The sequence below is a fragment of the Drosophila melanogaster genome, chromosome 2R (genome assembly GCF_000001215.4).
Source record: "Drosophila melanogaster chromosome 2R".
Classification (NCBI taxonomy): Eukaryota; Metazoa; Arthropoda; class Insecta; order Diptera; family Drosophilidae; genus Drosophila; species Drosophila melanogaster.
The window spans coordinates 6696677-6715959 of NT_033778.4; the positions used below are offsets into that span (position 1 = coordinate 6696677).

The 19283-nt window shown below is 42.2% G+C and overlaps 3 protein-coding genes, 1 long non-coding RNA gene and 1 other non-coding gene across 11 annotated transcripts, besides 1 other annotated feature; 2 read left to right on the forward strand and 3 right to left on the reverse strand.

Annotated features, from left to right (window-relative positions):
• The first annotated feature begins 62 nt into the window (after positions 1-62).
• On the forward strand, positions 63-2793 carry Rab2. 2 transcript variants are annotated; one of them, NM_057742.4, is made up of 4 exons: positions 63-253; positions 740-899; positions 1373-1709; positions 1770-2793. In NM_057742.4, the coding sequence occupies exons 1-4, from the start codon at positions 208-210 to the stop codon at positions 1866-1868; spliced, it is 642 nt and encodes a 213-aa protein (NP_477090.1). In that variant the 5' UTR covers positions 63-207; the 3' UTR covers positions 1869-2793. The 2 variants fall into 2 exon arrangements, with proteins under 2 accessions (NP_477090.1, NP_001260732.1); NM_001273803.1 differs by having other exon boundaries at positions 1770-2168.
• A 225-nt stretch (positions 2794-3018) lies between these two features.
• On the reverse strand, positions 3019-19216 carry CG45092 (uncharacterized protein). Of its 3 annotated transcripts, none has more exons than NM_001299219.1 (7): positions 10969-11300; positions 8559-9522; positions 5711-7910; positions 5137-5246; positions 4514-4695; positions 4206-4446; positions 3019-4141 (listed from the first exon to the last, which is right to left on the reverse strand). In NM_001299219.1, the coding sequence occupies exon 2, from the start codon at positions 9153-9155 to the stop codon at positions 8658-8660; it is 498 nt and encodes a 165-aa protein (NP_001286148.1). In that variant the 5' UTR covers positions 9156-9522; positions 10969-11300; the 3' UTR covers positions 3019-4141; positions 4206-4446; positions 4514-4695; positions 5137-5246; positions 5711-7910; positions 8559-8657. The 3 variants fall into 3 exon arrangements, with proteins under 3 accessions (NP_001286148.1, NP_001286146.1, NP_001286147.1); NM_001299217.1 differs by lacking the exon at positions 10969-11300 and adding an exon at positions 18428-19216 and having other exon boundaries at positions 3545-4141; NM_001299218.1 differs by lacking the exon at positions 10969-11300 and adding an exon at positions 15407-15608 and having other exon boundaries at positions 3545-4141.
• chk (chaski) lies at positions 3019-19216 on the reverse strand. Of its 3 annotated transcripts, none has more exons than NM_001169592.2 (7): positions 10969-11300; positions 8559-9522; positions 5711-7910; positions 5137-5246; positions 4514-4695; positions 4206-4446; positions 3019-4141 (listed from the first exon to the last, which is right to left on the reverse strand). In NM_001169592.2, the coding sequence occupies exons 3-7, from the start codon at positions 7715-7717 to the stop codon at positions 3997-3999; spliced, it is 2685 nt and encodes an 894-aa protein (NP_001163063.1). In that variant the 5' UTR covers positions 7718-7910; positions 8559-9522; positions 10969-11300; the 3' UTR covers positions 3019-3996. The 3 variants fall into 3 exon arrangements, with proteins under 3 accessions (NP_001163063.1, NP_610230.3, NP_001260733.1); NM_136386.4 differs by lacking the exon at positions 10969-11300 and adding an exon at positions 18428-19216 and having other exon boundaries at positions 3545-4141; NM_001273804.1 differs by lacking the exon at positions 10969-11300 and adding an exon at positions 15407-15608 and having other exon boundaries at positions 3545-4141.
• Positions 10487-10597, reverse strand: mir-4975 (mir-4975 stem loop). Its single transcript, NR_048046.1, has one exon. It is a non-coding gene; the product is annotated as a mir-4975 precursor RNA (primary transcript).
• On the forward strand, positions 10630-12284 carry lncRNA:CR43611 (long non-coding RNA:CR43611). 2 transcript variants are annotated; one of them, NR_048048.1, is made up of 3 exons: positions 10630-10699; positions 11873-11958; positions 12043-12284. It is a non-coding gene; the product is annotated as a long non-coding RNA:CR43611 (long non-coding RNA). The 2 variants fall into 2 exon arrangements; NR_048049.1 differs by lacking the exon at positions 10630-10699 and adding an exon at positions 11769-11812.
• Positions 13022-13341: a mobile genetic element.
• Positions 19217-19283: the final 67 nt, after the last annotated feature.

Consider the following 19283-nt stretch of genomic DNA (forward strand, 5'->3'; position numbering starts at 1 on the left):
TGCGCATCGTTATCGATAGGGCGATTGCAGCCTTGCGGTATTTCGGTATTTCCGCCAGCCCTGGCCACAAAGTGGCCACACTGTCGCTAGCCAGTCATCATAAATACGAACAGATTGGAAAACGTACAAGAATTGCGTATTATCTGTGGCATTACGAGATCGTACTTTCTAAAAACTAGCTTACCGTAACCCCCGTCAGCTTAAAACATGTCCTACGCGTACTTGTTCAAATACATCATTATCGGAGACACAGGTGAGTGCAAGCTGCGACTTCCTTTGAAACGGAATGGCCAGTGAAAAGTTGGCCATTGTCAGGGAAACAATCTGTAATTGCAAACAACACAACAAAACAAAGGGCATCGCAGGCGTAGGGGTCGTACCCGAAAATCAAAAAATGGGGGTTTCAGGTGGTCTCAAGTGAAAAATTGATACCGTGAGATCAAAATTGCGTCGGCAGGAAAATATTCCTGGAGTCGGTGGGCCGAAGGAAAAATCAATAATACCATAACAACGCATACAGGCGTTTGCTGCTCTCAGAGTTAGTGGTGCGCGGGGAGCAGCCCACACATAAACCCTGCTGCTGACTCACCCAACCACCCCCAGTAATTGAGGGATTCCGCCCCAAAGAGCCACGGGCTTATCAGCACTCTGCTTTTCGGGATGTCCAACAGCTGTTGGCATTTTCCAGCCTGTCCCACCTTTTCCCCGCTCGCCCACTAACCCTTTTCCGTTTCCGCAGGCGTGGGCAAGTCCTGTCTGCTGCTCCAGTTCACGGACAAGCGATTCCAGCCGGTGCACGACCTGACCATTGGCGTGGAGTTCGGAGCACGCATGATCACCATCGACGGCAAGCAGATCAAGCTTCAAATCTGGGACACGGCTGGGCAGGAGGCTTTCAGGTACCCACTTCTGTTCATTTAGTGTTAATACTTAAGAAGGGATAAGTGAAAGCTCAGATTACTTCCAAAATTGAACTGAATAAATTTTTGCAAATTTCGTATCCAAAACCCCAAGTCCAAGGCGGATAATAATTCGGCTCGTTTTTTATATTAAATAAAATAATTTGAATAAAATTCTTACTTAATGATCCAAAATAATAATAATATATATATATAGAGCCTTTAGTAAAAAGGCTTAATAATTTGTATTCAAAAAATTTTATTTGCTTCATTTCGGCACATTGTTGATAGATGTTTATTTAAAAAAGTTTTAATTCTATCATTTTTAATTTTTTGTGATATAAATTTTTTATACTTTACTTAAAATTAAATAGAAGTCGTCAGACAGAAATTTAATGGGTTACTAATAATTAAATAATATAAGCACTGTCATTTATATAACTGTATTGTGACGCAAAATATTTCTTGAATAGATCTATCACACGCTCTTATTACCGCGGAGCTGCTGGCGCCTTGCTGGTGTACGACATCACGCGACGGGAGACCTTCAACCACCTGACCACCTGGCTGGAGGATGCGCGTCAGCACTCGAACTCGAACATGGTCATTATGCTGATAGGCAACAAGAGCGATTTGGATTCGCGGCGTGAGGTGAAGAAAGAGGAGGGCGAGGCCTTCGCCCGCGAGCACGGACTGGTCTTCATGGAGACTTCTGCGCGCACAGCTGCCAACGTAGAGGAGGCGTTCATAAATACGGCCAAAGAGATTTACGAGAAGATCCAGGAAGGTGTCTTCGACATCAACAATGAGGTAAGAAGGATACATTTAACTTAGAAACTTCTTGCCACTACATTATTATCTCGTTACTAGGCAAACGGCATTAAGATCGGCCAACAGCACTCCCCCACAAACCCGTCGCTCCCAGGAGCCGGAGGAGCAGCTGGAGCAGCAAACAGTGGCTGCTGCTAGGAGTAAACCGCAGATGCCCGATTGCAATTCTGGGATAGGCGCAGCCGCTTCTGTAAAAGCTACTTTAGTGACTAACTAATAGAAGGTAGTTGAAGGAACAGATTTCTTGTTTTCTATCTCAACCGTAACTAACCACGTAAACATAGCTACCACTAATCTAGCAATTGGACACTAAGCTAAATGTTAAAACCATTAAGATCAGACAGTTACAAGAAACACATCTCCTTGTTCAGCTACGTTTTATTTTACCAAAAAAAACCAAAAGGAAGAAGTAACCAGAAATAAACCAAAACAAACCACATTTGTGTACGTGAATGTCGTGCGTGATTTCTAAATTTTATAAAGTTTATTGAAACATTTTTAAATGTTTTATGCATGTATTTTGTGTATATTGAAGTTAGTTTGCTAGTTACTTCGTGTAAAATCGATAGTTATACATTGGGATTTTGACAAAATGATGTGTAATATATGAACAAAAATCAAACTGTGTGAATTTTCATTGTGATTCGATTTCAGTGAGGTCCAGCTTCGCAACGCTGCGCCACGCCCCCTTTTGCAATGGGTATCTGCTCCGCTTCTCTATACACACATACATAATTAAATATATTAATATGTTTACGTTTCCTTCTCAACGCATTTGCTTTGTCTATTTTGTTGTGCAATCCGCTTAGTCTTTATACATACACTAGAAAAAAAGTACTTTAACAAAATATACAAAACGTGAGGGCCGAAATGGGGTTATATAATTTACACAATCAACATGCATTAACCAGTGGTAACACGAAATGCTGCGATTCAATGATCAATTTAGTATTTTACGAAGTTTATATATTTAATTAACGGCGATTGCTAAGACAAAACGAAAGATACAACTGTAAACGTAAATCAAATTATTTATAATATTTGTATTTGCCCAACACAATGCGGAATAATAAATATACATACTTACTATTAATATAATTATATAAATTAAATCGGTACTTACCTTGGGTTCATTAGCGTTTAATCAAGTGATAGTTAACGACTAATTAGTTTTTTGGTGTCTAGATGAGAAGTAAAACACTAAGGCAAATTTAATGAGGCATTTAAAGTTGTAAACAACTCAACTTTTAAATGAAAAGAGGTCAGACAAATAATTACGCATTAGTGTAGTTTTAACCCTTTTTATTTAGTAAGAGGCTTTCGGTAGATAATTGTTGAATTAATGTCTTGTAAATATTATTAAATGGTGAATCCTTTTTTGTTTATGTACATATTTCCTAAAGTGTTCGGAATTAACAATTTCCACTTTCTATGTCGGCTATAGGGATATAGTGTCGCATTTACTTAATTTTTTTAAATGTGCTTACATGTTAAAACATTTTTTTACTACTGAAATATACTATTTAGAAATATTTTTGTATTTTTTTTTAATAATACTTGAACTTTTAAGATATTACATAGGTTTGTTTCTTATTTTCTGAATCTTATCTGTGTTTTGTCTAAGAAAAAGTTTGCCAAACTGCAAAAACAAGTTTTTCGCTTCAACATTAACTATTTTTTATACCCTAATTTGCTCAGTTGGTTTTTTTTAATTGGAAACTATTCGGATCCGTGACGTTTGATGTACAAACAAATGCTCCAAAGATTTTATTGTGAGTTTTAGATTGATTGAAAATGGTCACTTGTTATTGCATACGTTACATAGATTGTTGTTTATTGTATTCCCTTTAATTAATATTCGTACGAAATGTAAGGCAATTAAAACTATTTTTCTAAATTTTGTAAAGAAGACAATTGAGGGACCCGTTTGCACCTGGCAGTGATGCACTGCATTGATATTGATTGAAATTGAACAGTTTGTCTAGACAAAGATGCGGTTAGTAATTGCCCTAGTGCGGTAAGTATATGTTAGGTGTATATTGATACTTAGCTACGATTAGTCAAGTCAAGTATAGTCTTACAGGCTAGAGCTTAGGAATAGGCTTAGTTTCAGTTACAATTCTGCTCTGATTTTATGGCTGCAACACCATTTGACATAAGAAACTCGTTAACATTTAATGCTAGTCCATTATTATGCTACAGTTCGGATTTGTAGTACCTCCAGTTGCCTTCTACTTGCGGCGTTCAACAGTGCAATGTAAGTAACCTAGTGTAAAAGTTGAGCTTTTTTAGTCTCTAAGACATCACTATCACTCTCCTTAGGTGCTTTCTTTTCACAGAACTCGATCAGATACGAACAGACACCAGAGAGTGCGATAAATATTCCAGCATAATAGAAGGTGTCATCCCATCTGAAAGAGGACAACGGGTGGTCAGATAACCTGTGCACAGACTGTAGAATGCCGCCCAACTCACCTGCCCGTATACTCGTATATGACGCCTGCAATAGGGGGTCCTGCGATCATTCCAACTCCCTGAACCAGCAGCACCAGACCGTAGGCACACGTGAAATCGTCCAGATCCACAATACTGACCAGAATGCTGGGCGTAAACGAGAAGGAGCTGGCGAACGTAAATCCGAAAATAACGCACATGACCATCAGGCCCATGTAGTTGGTAATCAGCAGGGGCATGAAGAACACAGACGCTCCGCACACTGAAAAATATAATAAATAATAAATTCAATTGATAAATTGAAAATGTGACATAGTCCAAGCACTCACCCAGCATGCACAGCGAGTAGCATATATTGATGTTCATCCAGGACAGATCCCCCAGATAGCCAAGTCCTATCATGCCCACCGTTTGGGCAATGCCGACATCCGAAATCAACTCGGCACTCTGGCTCACGTCGTACTTGTATTGCTTCATGTAATCGGGAAGGTACAGATAGGGGATAATGAACCTGTGGAGCGTGCCAAAAAGTAGATTAGCCGCTGATTGAGCAGAGGAGCCTTATCTGGTCAATGTTGAGGAGTTAGCATTGATTTCAACTAGTTTTCTTATCGATCTATTAGGGCACTCGGACTCCGCAGTCGTGGGGTAAGATAAACCATGATCTTGAACAGCTAAGGGGGCCTACTAACTGAGCTGATCGATAACGTTGTGCTTGGAATTTCACCGCTGTTGGCCAACAATATTGTTGTGCAACGCTTTTCGTTTTCGAACAGCTGCCAAAATTGTTTGCGACGTCTTCTGGCAAAATAAACAAATTCACGCGACGGCTTGGCACATTTGTCTATTAATTTTAGCATTTATTGCGCCTTGAGTTCATGCACAGCTTGGGGCCTTTGCCAATGAAATTGTTTTTTTTTTTTTTTTATTAATATCACCAAAGAGTACTCACCAAATGAACAAAAACAATGTAGAGAGATTGAAGAGGGCGAACTTCATGTCCAGAAAGAGTGAAAAGTCAAAGATGGACTTCATGGTGTCCACAAAGTTGTCATACCAGGTCTATCGAAAGAGAAAGGATATTTAATTATTATTGTTCCATTAAATCTAAGCAACACTGAGGATACGATTATTTTTGATTTTGATTGTTTACCACTGCTTTTATCTCTACTTGAAAATTAATTAATACAAAATGTACTTTTAAAACGATTTAAAGGACTATCGCAAAAATCGAGTAAGTGTGTTTAGTCAAGACATTCATTACAAAATAATAATAGTTGTGAGTTGTTAACTAAACTATCAAGAGATTATCATCTTTCAAGGTACCAATAACTGGCTCGGTTTCTTGCGTAGGCAGAACGGAAATCGGAGCGGTCACCTTATCAGCCCTAAAAAGTATGTATATGTGGTCCAACTAGGCGACCAAACAGAGAGGCAGCTGATAAACAGCTTTGAGCATTAACCAGCTGGGGCTGTCGCCAAGCGACCGGCTGATAAGGGCGGACCAAGGGTCACGGTCTACTCACATCTTCCTCCTCTTTGGCGATGGTGGTCATCGAGTTGCGGTAGATGTTGGGACAGGAGGAGGCGCGCAGCCGGTAGCGGTGCGTGTTCAGCATGGCCCCGCGGTAGTGGATCGAGTTGCGGTGAATGCGCATATCCTTAAGGAAGTTGGAGTTCCGGATCGAGATGTTGCGGCGGAGGTTCGATCGGTGGTGGCTGGGCTTCTTGGAGCGCGACAGCCGGCGGATTCCCGTGATGCTGTCCAGGCGTGCGCGACGGGTGGCCAGCTCGCTGTTCACCGACTGCTCCTGTTCCGGAATGGCGATGACGGTGGGCCTGATGCGCCTGCTCGGCTCCAGCAATGCGAAGGTCTCGTCCTTCGAGTAGTAGCAGTGCATGTCCTCGCTCAAGATGTCCACCGAATTGTGTCGCAGGCCATTCACCTTTAGGTTGGAGATTGATGGTGTTGTATGCTTGGCCATGAAGATGTTTTCGTTAAGCGAGTACCGGGAGCTGGCGTGCTTCTGCGTAAGGTAGCCTTCGTCCGAGGAGCGGAGCGAGCCATTGGGAGTCCTACCAGTGGAGCGCTTTTCCGATGGAGACAGCGTCTCGATGGAGGCCAGATAGGCCTTCTTTGCTTCCTCTGCCGCCTCGTGAGCTATTCCGCCCATTAGGGTATCATCTGGCGAGCCTATAACGGCCGTCGATGGGGGATAGGCACCTGCTCCTGAGGACATGGACAGCAGGTTCTCTCGTGACGGCGCCTCCTCACCCTCCTTGTGGCGTAGGGAGCGTCGGCTCAGGCTCTTAACCTCGCAGATGCTGTCAAGCTCCTGAGTGCTCAGGAAGGTGGGCAGGAAGATCTCGCTGCGGTAGCGCTTGAGAGCGGAGTCCAACGGATCGTCAATCTGCTGGTTGGCCTCCGTGTTGTTCTTGGTCACCAACGAGTCTAGCACAGCCTCCTTTGTGATGCCGGTGTCCAGCAGCTTTTTTATTTCCTCCAGGCAGACACTGGAGTTCGAGAAGGTGGTGACGCTTTGGGATCGACTCTCTAGACGGTTTTCCTCGATCAGCCAGTCGGGATCGCGCATGAGGGCGCCGCAAACGCATGCGTTGAGCATGGTGCCGCCAAGGATTAGAGTGGCTCCGCGCCAGCCGTACGATTCGATTAGATAGGAAGTAAGGCGGGCGTAGACAAAGGTCCCGATGCCGGTGCCCGATGCTCCGATGCCGGTCGCAAAGGTGCGCTTCTTGTCAAACCAGAATGCAATGGACACCACCGCGGTCACATACCCGATGCCTAGGCCCAGTCCCGAAATGATACCAAAGGTCACCATGAGCATCTCGATCGAGTTGCAAAACGAAGACAGAGCAAACCCAAAGGCAGAGACCACTCCGCCGAGGATGGTCATCTTTCGGCAGCCGTACTTGTCCACCAGATTGGACCAGATGGGTCCCATCAACAGGGGCACGGAGAAGAATAGCGAGGATATCCAGGCGGTCTTCGAAGTGGACTCTCCGAAGTATTCCAGCAGTTCCACGTTTATTAGGCCAAATGAGAAGCTCAGTCCGTCGGCTATAAGGGACACGACCAGAGAGGCGAACACCACCACCCACCCATATCCACCGTCGGGCATCTTGGGCGTTTTCTTCTCCGTGGAACTGGAGTCGATCGAGTCGCCGGACTCGTTCGAGATCAGGCGTTTGCGACGCTTCACCTGCCCATTTCCGTTCATCAGGCACGTCATGGTGCCGTCCTCCAGTTCGATGACACTGCTCCTTACCACACGGCTGTGTCCAGCCCCATCTGCGAGCTCCTCTACGGAGAGGTTGCAGAAGGTGACCTCCGGGAAGAGGTCGTGCTTGATGGCCTTGTGGAGTGGCGTGTTGGCCGGAGCAGGCGTAAGAGGCAGGGCCTGGTAATTGGAGGCGCCTCCGTTTTGGCTCTGGTTCTGGCCATTGTGGTTGTTGTTAACCGCCTCGCAGCTGTTGTTGTTGGAGGCGTTTGGATCCGTCGCTAGCTTGGCCATGTCGGAGTCCCAGTGATCGTGTTGTTGTGTAAAGGGTTCAGCTACGTCTATAAAAAGGTTTGTAAAATTTGCACTTTCTTGTCCAAGCGATTATTGGAAGTGAACACAATTTGCATTAGATTTCAGCATAAATTTTCTTAAGTAGGCGGTAGGTAAATATTCCCTCTCTCTGTTGGTCAACTGCAGTGCGTAGCTGAAATATAGAGACAGATGGAAGGAACTTAGCGCTTGATCGACTTTGTAACTTCCCATTTCCCCTTCTAAACTGCAGTCTGCCGCTGATGAAACGATCAAAATGAAATGATCAAACCCTTTTCCAGTTAATAATCTTACTAACATGGCGCTTTAAGTTCGCTTCTTAATACCTCGAATATTTACGTATCTATATGACCAATTGCGCGACTACAACAACATCTGCCTGAAACCATTTCGTTGAAAAATCCGCGCAGAAACTGTTTGCTCATTTGGCAATTCGTTTATTTGGCTTTCGAGGCGCCTTCAACTTGACCTCAGGAAAACAGAAAGCGGACAATTTTCAGATTTTCAGCGAGCATTTTGAGAGAACCGAAACGAGAGAGAATGATTTTCTTCTTACATCAGTACCAAAACAAAGTGCGTCACATGAACGCGACGTCAGCTGATGTCCCCCAATAATTATGGTATTCGAAAATGAATATTTTCAGACCAATTCTGTTTTCGTTCCCCTGAAACGGACGTCTGCGGTTAATTATAGATGGCTACACAGGCGGAATAGGGAAAAAACATCAACGATCGGACACTAGTCACTAGTTCAAATCTAAGTAGGTTTTATCCTTCTGAGGTTTCCAGTTGCCCCACTTACCCGATCGTAGTCCAGGCAATGCTCTCTCCGCACGCCAACAGCCAACTTTTGTTAACGAATAAATTGATTCGGTGATCTGCGGATTTTGCGGATATATTCTTAAGATTTCACTGGCACTAGTTTCACTGTTTCGGCACCACCGCCAATCAATTCACCATAATTGCACAGATCTTCAGTTATGTTTAGCTCGCTCAGGGTGCGATTCGAGTGTTTATTCAGGGTGGCGGTTTTGTTGAAAATTCTTAGGCGCGGATCGCGGGGTATGTAATGCAGGAACACCTTGTTCGACTTGCCGCTGTTGTTGTAAGTACGGGGATTGTTGTTCTGGCCCTTGTCGAACGACTTGGCGTTGGTGGTCGCGCCCGACGCGGATGCTGCAGATGTTGGTTTGCCTGCACGATAGAATGACTTGGACCGAAGGTCGTTCATTAAGAACGTTAGGGGGTTTATCACAGGCCAACGGAGAATATATTGAGCGATAATTGACGGCAACTGGCGGCAGTTGCTGGTGATGTTGCTGTTGTTGCTGTTGCAGTTGCAGATGCAGTTGTTGCAGTTTGTGCTGCCGGCTAGCAGATTTTGCCCTGGCAGCCACATGCGGTACTTTGTTTTCGCGGAAATCAAACACTTTTCGATTCGATGCCAACGATGCCAACTAGCGTGCCCGGCTAGCTCGAACAAGAAATAACAAACACAAATCGAACACAAGACTGGGCCTCACTGGCTTCTCCGGCTACTCTGCCGCTCCCCGTGTCAAGTGCGCGGCGCGTGGTGCGGAGGCGGATTCGCAGGCATTGTATATATGTATATCTTAGTATCGACGGAGGGACGACCAACGCGGCGTATGATTAATTCGTCTCTGGTGGTGCAACTCAATCGCTGCTGTCGCTGTGCTCGCCTCCTCGCTGGCGCCAGATAATGATTTATGATCCTCGTCCTCAATTAGCAGCCTTCAGTGCAAACGCTGCAAGAGGGACAGAGGTTAGTTTTGATTCATCTGATAAATGACTTAAATGCGAGCTTAAACCTATAAATATGTATGTTCAATGCGCCCGGATTTCTCTGCTCTGCTAAAGTCCCACAAAAGGCGAGAGATTCACGGTGCTCTCATCTTATGTTTAAGTGCTCGATTGACTAACAATACGAGCCTGGTATGGAATCGAGATAGTGTGTTTTCAAGGGGAATTACGTTACCGGGAACAGAATTCCTCAAAGATGTGAGGGGAGTTGAAAGGCATGTGCGACATCACATCGTATTGCCGCAATCAATTATTGTAGGTCAAATTTTAATAGAAATTTATATATGTTTTATTTATAATCATAGGGAATTTAAACAAACCGTATGAATGAGTTATTATCAACAATAAAGCCTACAAACATACGATTTTATGTATGTTGCTATGGTAAAAGGCCAACAAAAGTCAATTTATAGTTCGATTTGAGAAATATAAAGTCTGCATAATTTGATTTACTTCATACGGATATATTTTTGTCTTTGGCAAATTTTAAATGGAAATTAGGCAGTATTATTCAATGTCAGTCGTTCGTATTTGAAAATAAGAAAACACGTTTAGCTCCGTAATGTTTTATTTCTGCACAAGCGAGTGTTATTGTTTATTTTATCTAGTGAATAAAGCTAATTATTATTAGATTGCAGATAGTTGAGTGCTAGATTGCGGTGTTTTTGTACCAGCAAATTAGTCGAACATAAATGCTATCGGAATTTATAAAAAAATTAAAATATTAACAAATTTTTTTTGTATACAATCTTCAAATTGTCTATCTGACTCAGTTATTAGAACTCAACTGAGATGAAAGACCAATATCGAAAGCCAAAATTTCCATGAAAGTGTAGGATGTTGATAAGATTTAAGCTGCACTCCCATAACAATTAGAATTTGAAATTCTTGAATGAATCTTCTTGTGTACAGAGATATCTGTATGTTAAACAACTGATCGTGGCTTTTTAAGTTCAACGTTCGATAGGCGAAATGAACAGAAAACCCAAGTAAACAGGGAGCAACGTGCTTTATTTGCCCAGATTTCCAGTTCTAAAACGCGATTGTCTGGCCAGCGACTGCGACTTTGGGTAGACAACGAAATTGTCCCTTATCGGAAATCAAATTCGGATCACGATTACTGTGAGTACATAGATCATCATAGTTGGATTGTGAGCGTGAGGGGCGGGCGATAGCGATTCCCAGGCGAAAAGTGCCTGCCTATCTTTACAATATAATTGGCAGAAAATGGTTTTATTCGTTGCGATGCGATAAGCTAATGTCTAGCCCTCGAATAGGCAGATTGCAAAAATTTGAAGTTACAAAGTCGCAAACGAAAATTCAAAATGATAAATTAGGCTAACTACTTTACATGAACCTATTTTGGCCTGATAAAGCCCACTTGGCATTACGTTTTCGTTTATCTCGTTCCAAACTAGTTCAGCAACATCTACTGCGCCCCGTGGCATGCAACACTCTTCGAATGCACTCGCGGTTGGAGCAGCACTTTCACTTTGTAGAGCACATCGTGCTCGAAACCTAAAGTCCACATCTCGCTTAGTCCGTATTTACACAACAATGGCCGAAAACAAAGAAACGCACTAGGAACGCGCTAGACAGCCGCCAACGTCGCCCTCAAGTCCACTCGTCCCGTGCCCCGTGTCCCGTTCCGTCGCGTCGCGTCCAGCACAATTCGGGCTGGGATGGAAGAACAACAGACCCGCAGCTCGTCGGAAGAGCGACTAAACCTAAACCCACTCACGCCGCTGCCGGCGTAGCTATCGCATGCCTTAATCTAATAAATTCCTTATCAAAAAGAGCGTCGGAGTATAGTATTTGCTCTATCTGGCGTTTGTGCAGCCGCAAGTACGCGGTCGAATACTCGTGGAGTCGGTTTGTAATGACACACGCGTCGGCGTCTGTCAACATGCCAACCTTTTGTGACGCCCGCTCCTGAGATCTTTTGGCAGTGGTCAGGTTTGGACTCGCAGCCTGCCATTCACTGCGGCATCATTATAGTACATCGGATAGTAAACAAATCATGTGATTGTGGGTAATTGCCGTTCTAGTTACAACAGCAATGCCGGAGACTACAGAATCAGACCAACAAAACCAGCCGAATACATTTATCTGTTGAGCTAAACACGAACTAGTATTTAACAAATACAAATATTACCTGATTCCTAAAATTGGTATCTCACTGTCCGGCAGATTAATTCATTACAAGTTCTACAGATAGAGTGTACTTGTTTCATTGTAAGAAATTGATTTTGTTTGACTATTCCTGCTTATATTATGTCTTCTCACATTTGACAGCTCGAAATATTTTGGATCTGGAACAATCTGCCTTTCACTTTATCACTTGCTTCACATAACTGAGGGAACGGAGGGATAAGCAAGTAGTACGTTTTGGGCACATAGTTGGCTCAAATTGCCTATTATAATTAAGGCGATAAGACAAAATAACTTTCTGCGTTGTTCTTCAGGTTGGTTGATTATGAGGCAATTCCATTGTACGTTCTACACGTTGGCGATAAGTTTTATGGCACCCAAATTTAACGCAGAGGTTCCTTTTGATGCTGACCTAGGCCATCGAAGTTGCGTTATTGGTCTGTTACTGCGTATATGGAGGGCTTTATAAGTGGAGCTGGAAAAACCGAAACGTACATATAGGCGATTTCGGCCTACAAATAAAATGTTGGCTTATCAAAATGGCTCTAAATGAATTACATTTCTTTGATTGTTTGTTTTGATTATACAGAGAGAAGATGCCTTGAAGTGAACTGAAGGAATTAACCCAATGTACAATACATAATTCGACTGCCCGCCTTTACTTTTCAATTGAAAGAGTTAAGCGAATTGAGGCAAGGACAAGCTGGTCACCTTGAATCGAATTGAGTTTGCTTTTCTCAATCGCTTTCTGTATTGCCCATTAGAGTGTCAATCCACGGAGGGAATACAGACCCTACCAGCAACCCTTGTCCTTCGAACCCTGCACTTTATGATGCCCACATCGTAGGAAAGTTCAAAACTAAAATATATTCTAAGGTCAAATGAGCAAAAAACTAAATGGCTAAAATGGCTTTTATGTGTGCTCAGCTTGCCAACATCTGATGTCGGTTTTTCTAGTCCGCTTAATTGAGGTAGATAATTGATAGTGGGTTCAGTTTTGCCAGAATAATACTGGTGGCGATTGTTAATTGATTTGCGGTTTTGACATTTTGCTTGGGGATGGGGGATGTTGGGGTCTCACGGCAGATTCATACAGCGAATTGAATTCGCTTGTCTCACAAAACTACATATCATTGTAAATATCGGTTTAGTAAATATTTTATATAAGTAAGTTTAATGGACATTTCAAAAACAGTGACTTCATATTTGCATAAAGGATATCTGATAATCTATATATCTATAAGGTTTCTTTCTGTTTTATAAAAAGGAAATTGAAAATATAATTACCCCCTTTACTCGTAGAATAAAAGGGTATATAGTATGCGTTTAAAAGTATATAAAAGTTGGAAAGAAGAGTTTCGACCCTATAAAGTATATATTCTTGATCAGAATCACTGGCCATTTTCGTCTGTCTGTCCGTTTGTCCGTCAAAATCTTGGTAACTATAAAAGCTAGAAAGTTAAGATTAGGCACGCTGATTATATTATTCTAGTGTTTTTCTTGGCAAGTTCCATCGAAATCCCAACAAAATGTTGAAAATTCTCTTTAGCAATCCCAGTAACTGAGCAGCGCGTATCTGATAGTCTAAGAAATCGAAAATTGCGTTCTCCCTTGTCTTTTTATATAATATATATACATACACATGGAAAAGAACCCCTTCTCTTGATGAAGCATTACTTAAATGTTTTGACTTTGGCCTTCAGTTTTCTTACGGAGGCTTAGTTACTGCTACCATAACGATATAAATTACACTGTCGTAACAGAGAAATGCCACCTTACCCCTTGGTCGAGACCACTTTTGATTTGGCTGATGCCACAACCTGAAAGCTCGACACGAAAGCCACCGCAAAAAGTCACAAAGGAGGTCGCTGGTTGCATTTAACCAACAAAGAGTGCACACACGGTTCACACAGACAGGTGTCGTTGTGCACAGGCACACACTTTCGGCGTCCTTTCATGTTTTATATTTACCATTGGGGGCACAACAAATAACAACAATAAACTGCATCAGCAGCAATGTCATCTCACGAAAAGTTCTGGGCTCCAAAAGGAAAGGTAAATATGCCCACAAACATATGTAGTGGTGTTCGCATTTAAAGGATAATTATGATTTTCGCCTTCAACTTGACTAACTTTCCGGTTACACAAACACTAGGACAAAATGTCCTGTATTGATTTTACCCCAGCTATAAGATTTATTAGTTTTTTGCCCAGGGTTGTGTGAGTTCCCCTAAATGTGTGTGTTTGTAGAGGCAGAGGATGTGCAACACGAGACTCTTGCCAATATTTGCCATCTCATATTCTCTGTGCAAAAAAAAAAAAATATTCTAGTGCTAAGTGCTCTGAATTTCTTAACATTGTGGCTCAACACATCATTTTTTAATTTGATATTGATTCAATAAGTTTAATTGAATTTGTTGTGCTTAATATATGTATGCAAGAACAAGCTAGCACGACGCTCAAAGTAAACTGCAGCAATATTTAAATAAACTCTCCCTTTAGAGATTTTTAAAAATGGTGCAGATTAATTAATTAAACATAATAAATAAACACATTCTCAAGGAAGATGCCTATCTTACATTCATCCAAGCCGTAAGAAGATACACAACTACAATAATTGTATCCGGTTTTCCGGCACAATTCTGAAACTCAATTTCCCTGTGTGATTAGGGGTATTTTGAAAAATTTCTCAAAATGGGAACCAAAACAAATGGCTTTGTTTTGCCACTCTTTTTTTACTGCCTTTTGTTGCTTGCAGCCTTTTAAAAAGGGCAACTTGGCAAAAAGCGGACATTTGGCTATGCGTGTAAACAACTTCAAGGCTGGGGTGACTTTTATTTTCCTAATTCTGCTCTTGACACGGGCTCTCAGAACGGAGCTGAAAAGGTTGAATGTGAAATGCAATATGCAAACAAAAATGCAAATTGGAAATAAACAATAACGACTATGATTTAGCGCTAGAAGCAATGATTTCGCATTTAAATGGGTAGAGTGATCGAAATGAATCCGATGAATTATTTATACTGAAACCGCAATCAATAAATCTTACTAATAATTAAGAAATCATTAATCATTTAAGTGGTTTGGAATTTTTTCGGCTTGCCATTCTTTTTTTTAGATCCAGATAAGATTGGATACACCAAGGGAACTTTTGCTACACAGTGCGGGAAAATGGGTGGCAAGGTCGTTTGACGAGGGCATATGTATGATGTAATTGCGAAAAGTTCTCTTTGCGTCAAATTTGCGAACACAAATTTATCAGCGCGTCACGCAGTCTGCGACTTGTCCGGCGGATATTTACTGTGCCCAGCATACACTGAAAACAAAAACGATGATGTACTTCAATTTAGTACATATCACAACCTGCTTACATTACCTGTTTGCAATTAAGTATTTAATAAACAGTATGCGGTTATTAAAGGTTTAAAGTTAAAAATATCTGACTCTCAAAAGAATTGAATCGCTTACTTGCGTCACTTTCACTTCATCCTACAGATTCACACAACCCAGAGATATTACTTGCTTTGTGTTGAAAGTGCACTCCGTACTTCATTGTATATTGTTTATTTTTTGTTTTGTTTTTCTGAGTGACATTTGGGATTTTGGGTCATTTGAGTGTCGCTGATCATGCGACAGCTAGGAGTAGTAGACTCTGACTGCTCGAATTGCTGCACTTACGCGCAAATGTATGTGGTGGCGATAAACTCGTTCCTTTGTCAACTCCGTTTACTCGATATCTTGGACCCGAGTCCAATAAACAAATCGGCAATCGGCAATGAGCAGCCAAAACAATCAATGCAACTTTGTAAGGAAATCACTTGTTGGCTTGGAAGTTCCTGCACTCGACAGTTGTTGCTCTTCTCGAGTTTAAAATTGGACTGACTGAACAGCGGCTTCCCTGTCCTTTCCACCCGCCGCCGTCTCCCTCACTCGCCTTCCCCGTCTCGCTCTGGCCACTGGCTGTGCATCGGGAGTTTTCAATTTCGAAGTGCCCGACGTGCTTGCCACCACTAAATACTTCTTCGCTTCTGCCTGTTTGTGTTCTCTTGACGCAATGGAAATTTACCAGCGACATTATTAGATGCCATCGCATGTCTTCAGTTTTGCTGTTTCATCCGGCGCATTTCATACTTCAGGATTTAAGGGAGAGAGACCTCAACAAGAAGGGAAGCCGAAGCTAGTACACCCTTTCTGCTTGAAACCTATGAGTACGATTGCGACTGAAATGTCGCAAATATGTACATACGTACATATGTAAGTATATATATGATAAGGTGGAGATTCATAAGAGACCAACTTGATGATATTGTAAAGATTTTGAAATTGATGTAATGCATATTCTCAATTATATTATACAATTTAAGCTTCTTCTACAGTGTTAGAATATCCCAACTACATTAAAATTGTGCAATTACGTTGGTGGATTGTTCGCGTGCCCGAAGTGAAGTCTCCTCTACAGGATTAGCCAGATGAAGATGAATACCATACTTGCATGCTGACCTCATTCGAAGGCTTCGTGTTGAGCGATGGGGAAGGTGATAAGTATGCAGTGGCTATTCATCAAATGCGATTAATATAAATATATTCATCAAATCAGAGCTACGAATCAAATGCATATTCTGCATATTCCCATCTTATACGCTTAAATTTTAAACAATTAGAAATACACTTTTGAGCGGCTTGTGAAATGTTTGCATTCGTCCCACGTAGTGCGATCTCGAAGTAGATAAGATAAACTTAGATAGGGAGAGACGAATAAATTAATTAGCAACTATTTTATTCGTTTATTCGAGACTGTGCACTAGAAGTCTATCTTTTCAAGGGTCAACAACTTGGTCTCGTGACACTTTAAATATGCCCTGCTAAATTTAAGAGATCAAAGAAAATCTGAGAGTATGCATGGGAAAACGTGGATACTTTGCTTAGGCCAATTTGGATGATAATTGCTACATGTGAATTCATGTACATATGTAAGTACAGATGAACTAATGAAGTGTCTTTAGAGCAATTAGCATAATTAACACACTTGCGATACAATGCGACACATTCGAATTGTAGAACCGGTTCTGGGCTCCAGATCCGATTTGCCTCACACGCAATCAGCTGTTGGACTGCTCTGCGTTCACTGCTGACACACATTAATGCGGCAAAACAGATAAATAGGCAGCGAGGCAAAATAATAATAATAATAAATGCAAAGGTCTTACCGGTTTTGTCAGCTGCTACATACAGATGTTTTCGGGCTTCCCCGCTGCCCTGCCTGCACTACCAACTTCTAGCCGCCTCAGCCGATTGAGGGTCAATGGCTTCTAAGCCAAGCCATCTAGATACATTTCGCTTCGGATTGCGTACAAATCAAGAAGTCGCGAGCTCAAGGACGGCAGCCAAGAGAATGGTTTTCGGTTACAGCAAATCACAGTTGCAGAACGCCAAAAGAACCGAAAATCGAAGCCAAAAAAGCGTTTGCATATATTCAAGTATAAACATATGTATATATATATATATATATACTTCATCTTATATCAACAGCCACACAGAGGAAAACGCTATATTGCTCTTCTATGATAAATAATGTACTCATTCGCTTATTCACTCATGTAGTCATTCTATTTTCCAAATTCACTACTTTTGATTTTGCAATTACCTATTAGTCTCACTCAAAAGCTGCACAGTAAGTAATACCTTTTTGAAGCCTCTGGAAGTTTCCATTGCAGGCACAGAAAGTCAGTGTCACGTAAATGATTTCAGTTTCTCGAAGCACATGTGTAACTGTATGTATGTGCAGCTCAATCCAATGGATTTGCAACTAGGTGGGGTTGGATGGTGCCGAAGACAAAGGCAGTAAAAGCCAAATGACTGGAGCAGCAAAATTGCGAAATGGCCGAAACTGTGCTACAGTCACTGCGGTCTACCAGCATCCTCTCGCCTTCGTCCTTCGGAGCCACCCACCTCAGTCCACCCTTCGGCTTATGTAAATGGAGCAAGTGCGGAGGGCGGGGCGGCGAGCTAAGTCCGTGCCCCAAGTTTTGGATTTATTTTTTAGAGTGCTTGGGATTGAATTGTGTGGCAACCGCCACGATCCCATTGCGGTAATAACTATTGGTTTCTTTAGCTAGTAATACAAATTGGGCTTATGCGAGCTTCCTTACTTACAATGAATATGTAAAATGATCAGGGCTGTTGAATACCCTACTGACAAATAGAGTTTGAAAGTGGCATGCCCGAAAAACAGCATTCTACACGCGCTTTGTTGGTCTTATCTGTTGACTCACTACACTCGGTACTCGAACCACTTTCGCTTTAAACAAAACAGTAAATACGTATGTTATAAATCGCCTCTGTTTTTGCATATTTTTTCAACGTTCACGGAAAACGTAAATCCACCAATCGTGCCAAAAACGAGTCCGAAACTACCGACCTATAAATAGCCTCCACTCGATCATAGAATCAAAAGGTTGTGGACACGAAGCACGAAAATAAGTCAAAAATTGTTAACTCATCGCTAGATAAAACCCAAAACAAACAAAATGTTATCATAAATTTAGACTTTTTATTGGGAATTACGCATTACATACACATGACATATGTGCAAACATTCATTCATACATACAAAAATGTATATAAATACCGTTCACAAAATGCAAACGGGTCAACGTAACCCCCGAAATCTTAAGCAAACTTTGTTTAATTGCTTCTCACCTGATCACTCTGCTGAGTTGGTGAATTCGTGGCTTCTGGGCTAAATTGCAACCATTACTGGGAGTTGGTCCTGTGTCATTGCATTATCTTACATTATAGGCTGCACATTACAGTAAATGTAGTTGTTGGGCAGACGAGTATTACAAAAATACAATAAGCTCGCTCTCTCTTTCGTTTCTTTTGCGTATGCCTCTTCGTCGAATTTGTTAGCTGTTGTTTTATGAATTTCTGCCGCCCGTCTTGCACAGTGGGATGAAATCGCTGTAGCACACGTCCAAATCAGCTGGCTTATATATGTATGTACGATTAGAATTGGTTGCGGGTGACACTCCAGAACGCCAAGTTGCCAAACACTCTTTATAGGCGATATTACGCACACTCAAGTTCCCGTGGAAAGTTATTATCTATCGGCTTCGCCCTGGGTCACGCCCACTGTACGGGAGTTTCGATTTTCTGCGGGGGAGGTGGGACAGTGACAACACCGCTCGGCGGCACAAGTTCAACAGAAAATGTGGGGCGACCGGAGGTCGTATAAACAAAAGCACAGTGCACCCGAGTGCGGAAATCGCGGCTGTAAGTGCTTCAAATGCACGCAGGAGTCGGGAATCGGGGAGGAACTTTCGATTCACCCAATCGCTGGATTTCAATTGATTACTTAACACGCTCTGTCGCGAGAAAAATAGGCTATCTCTACTGCCGCGGCCCTTAAAAATATAGAAAAGTCGTATAGTCCACCACACTAGCACCACACGTCCGTTCGCACTCCAATTGGAACATCATCTGACCGTTGCCGTAACAGCGGCTGTTAATGCAGCCCGTCGAGGGTGGAAATTTCGATAGCATGTATCGAAATATG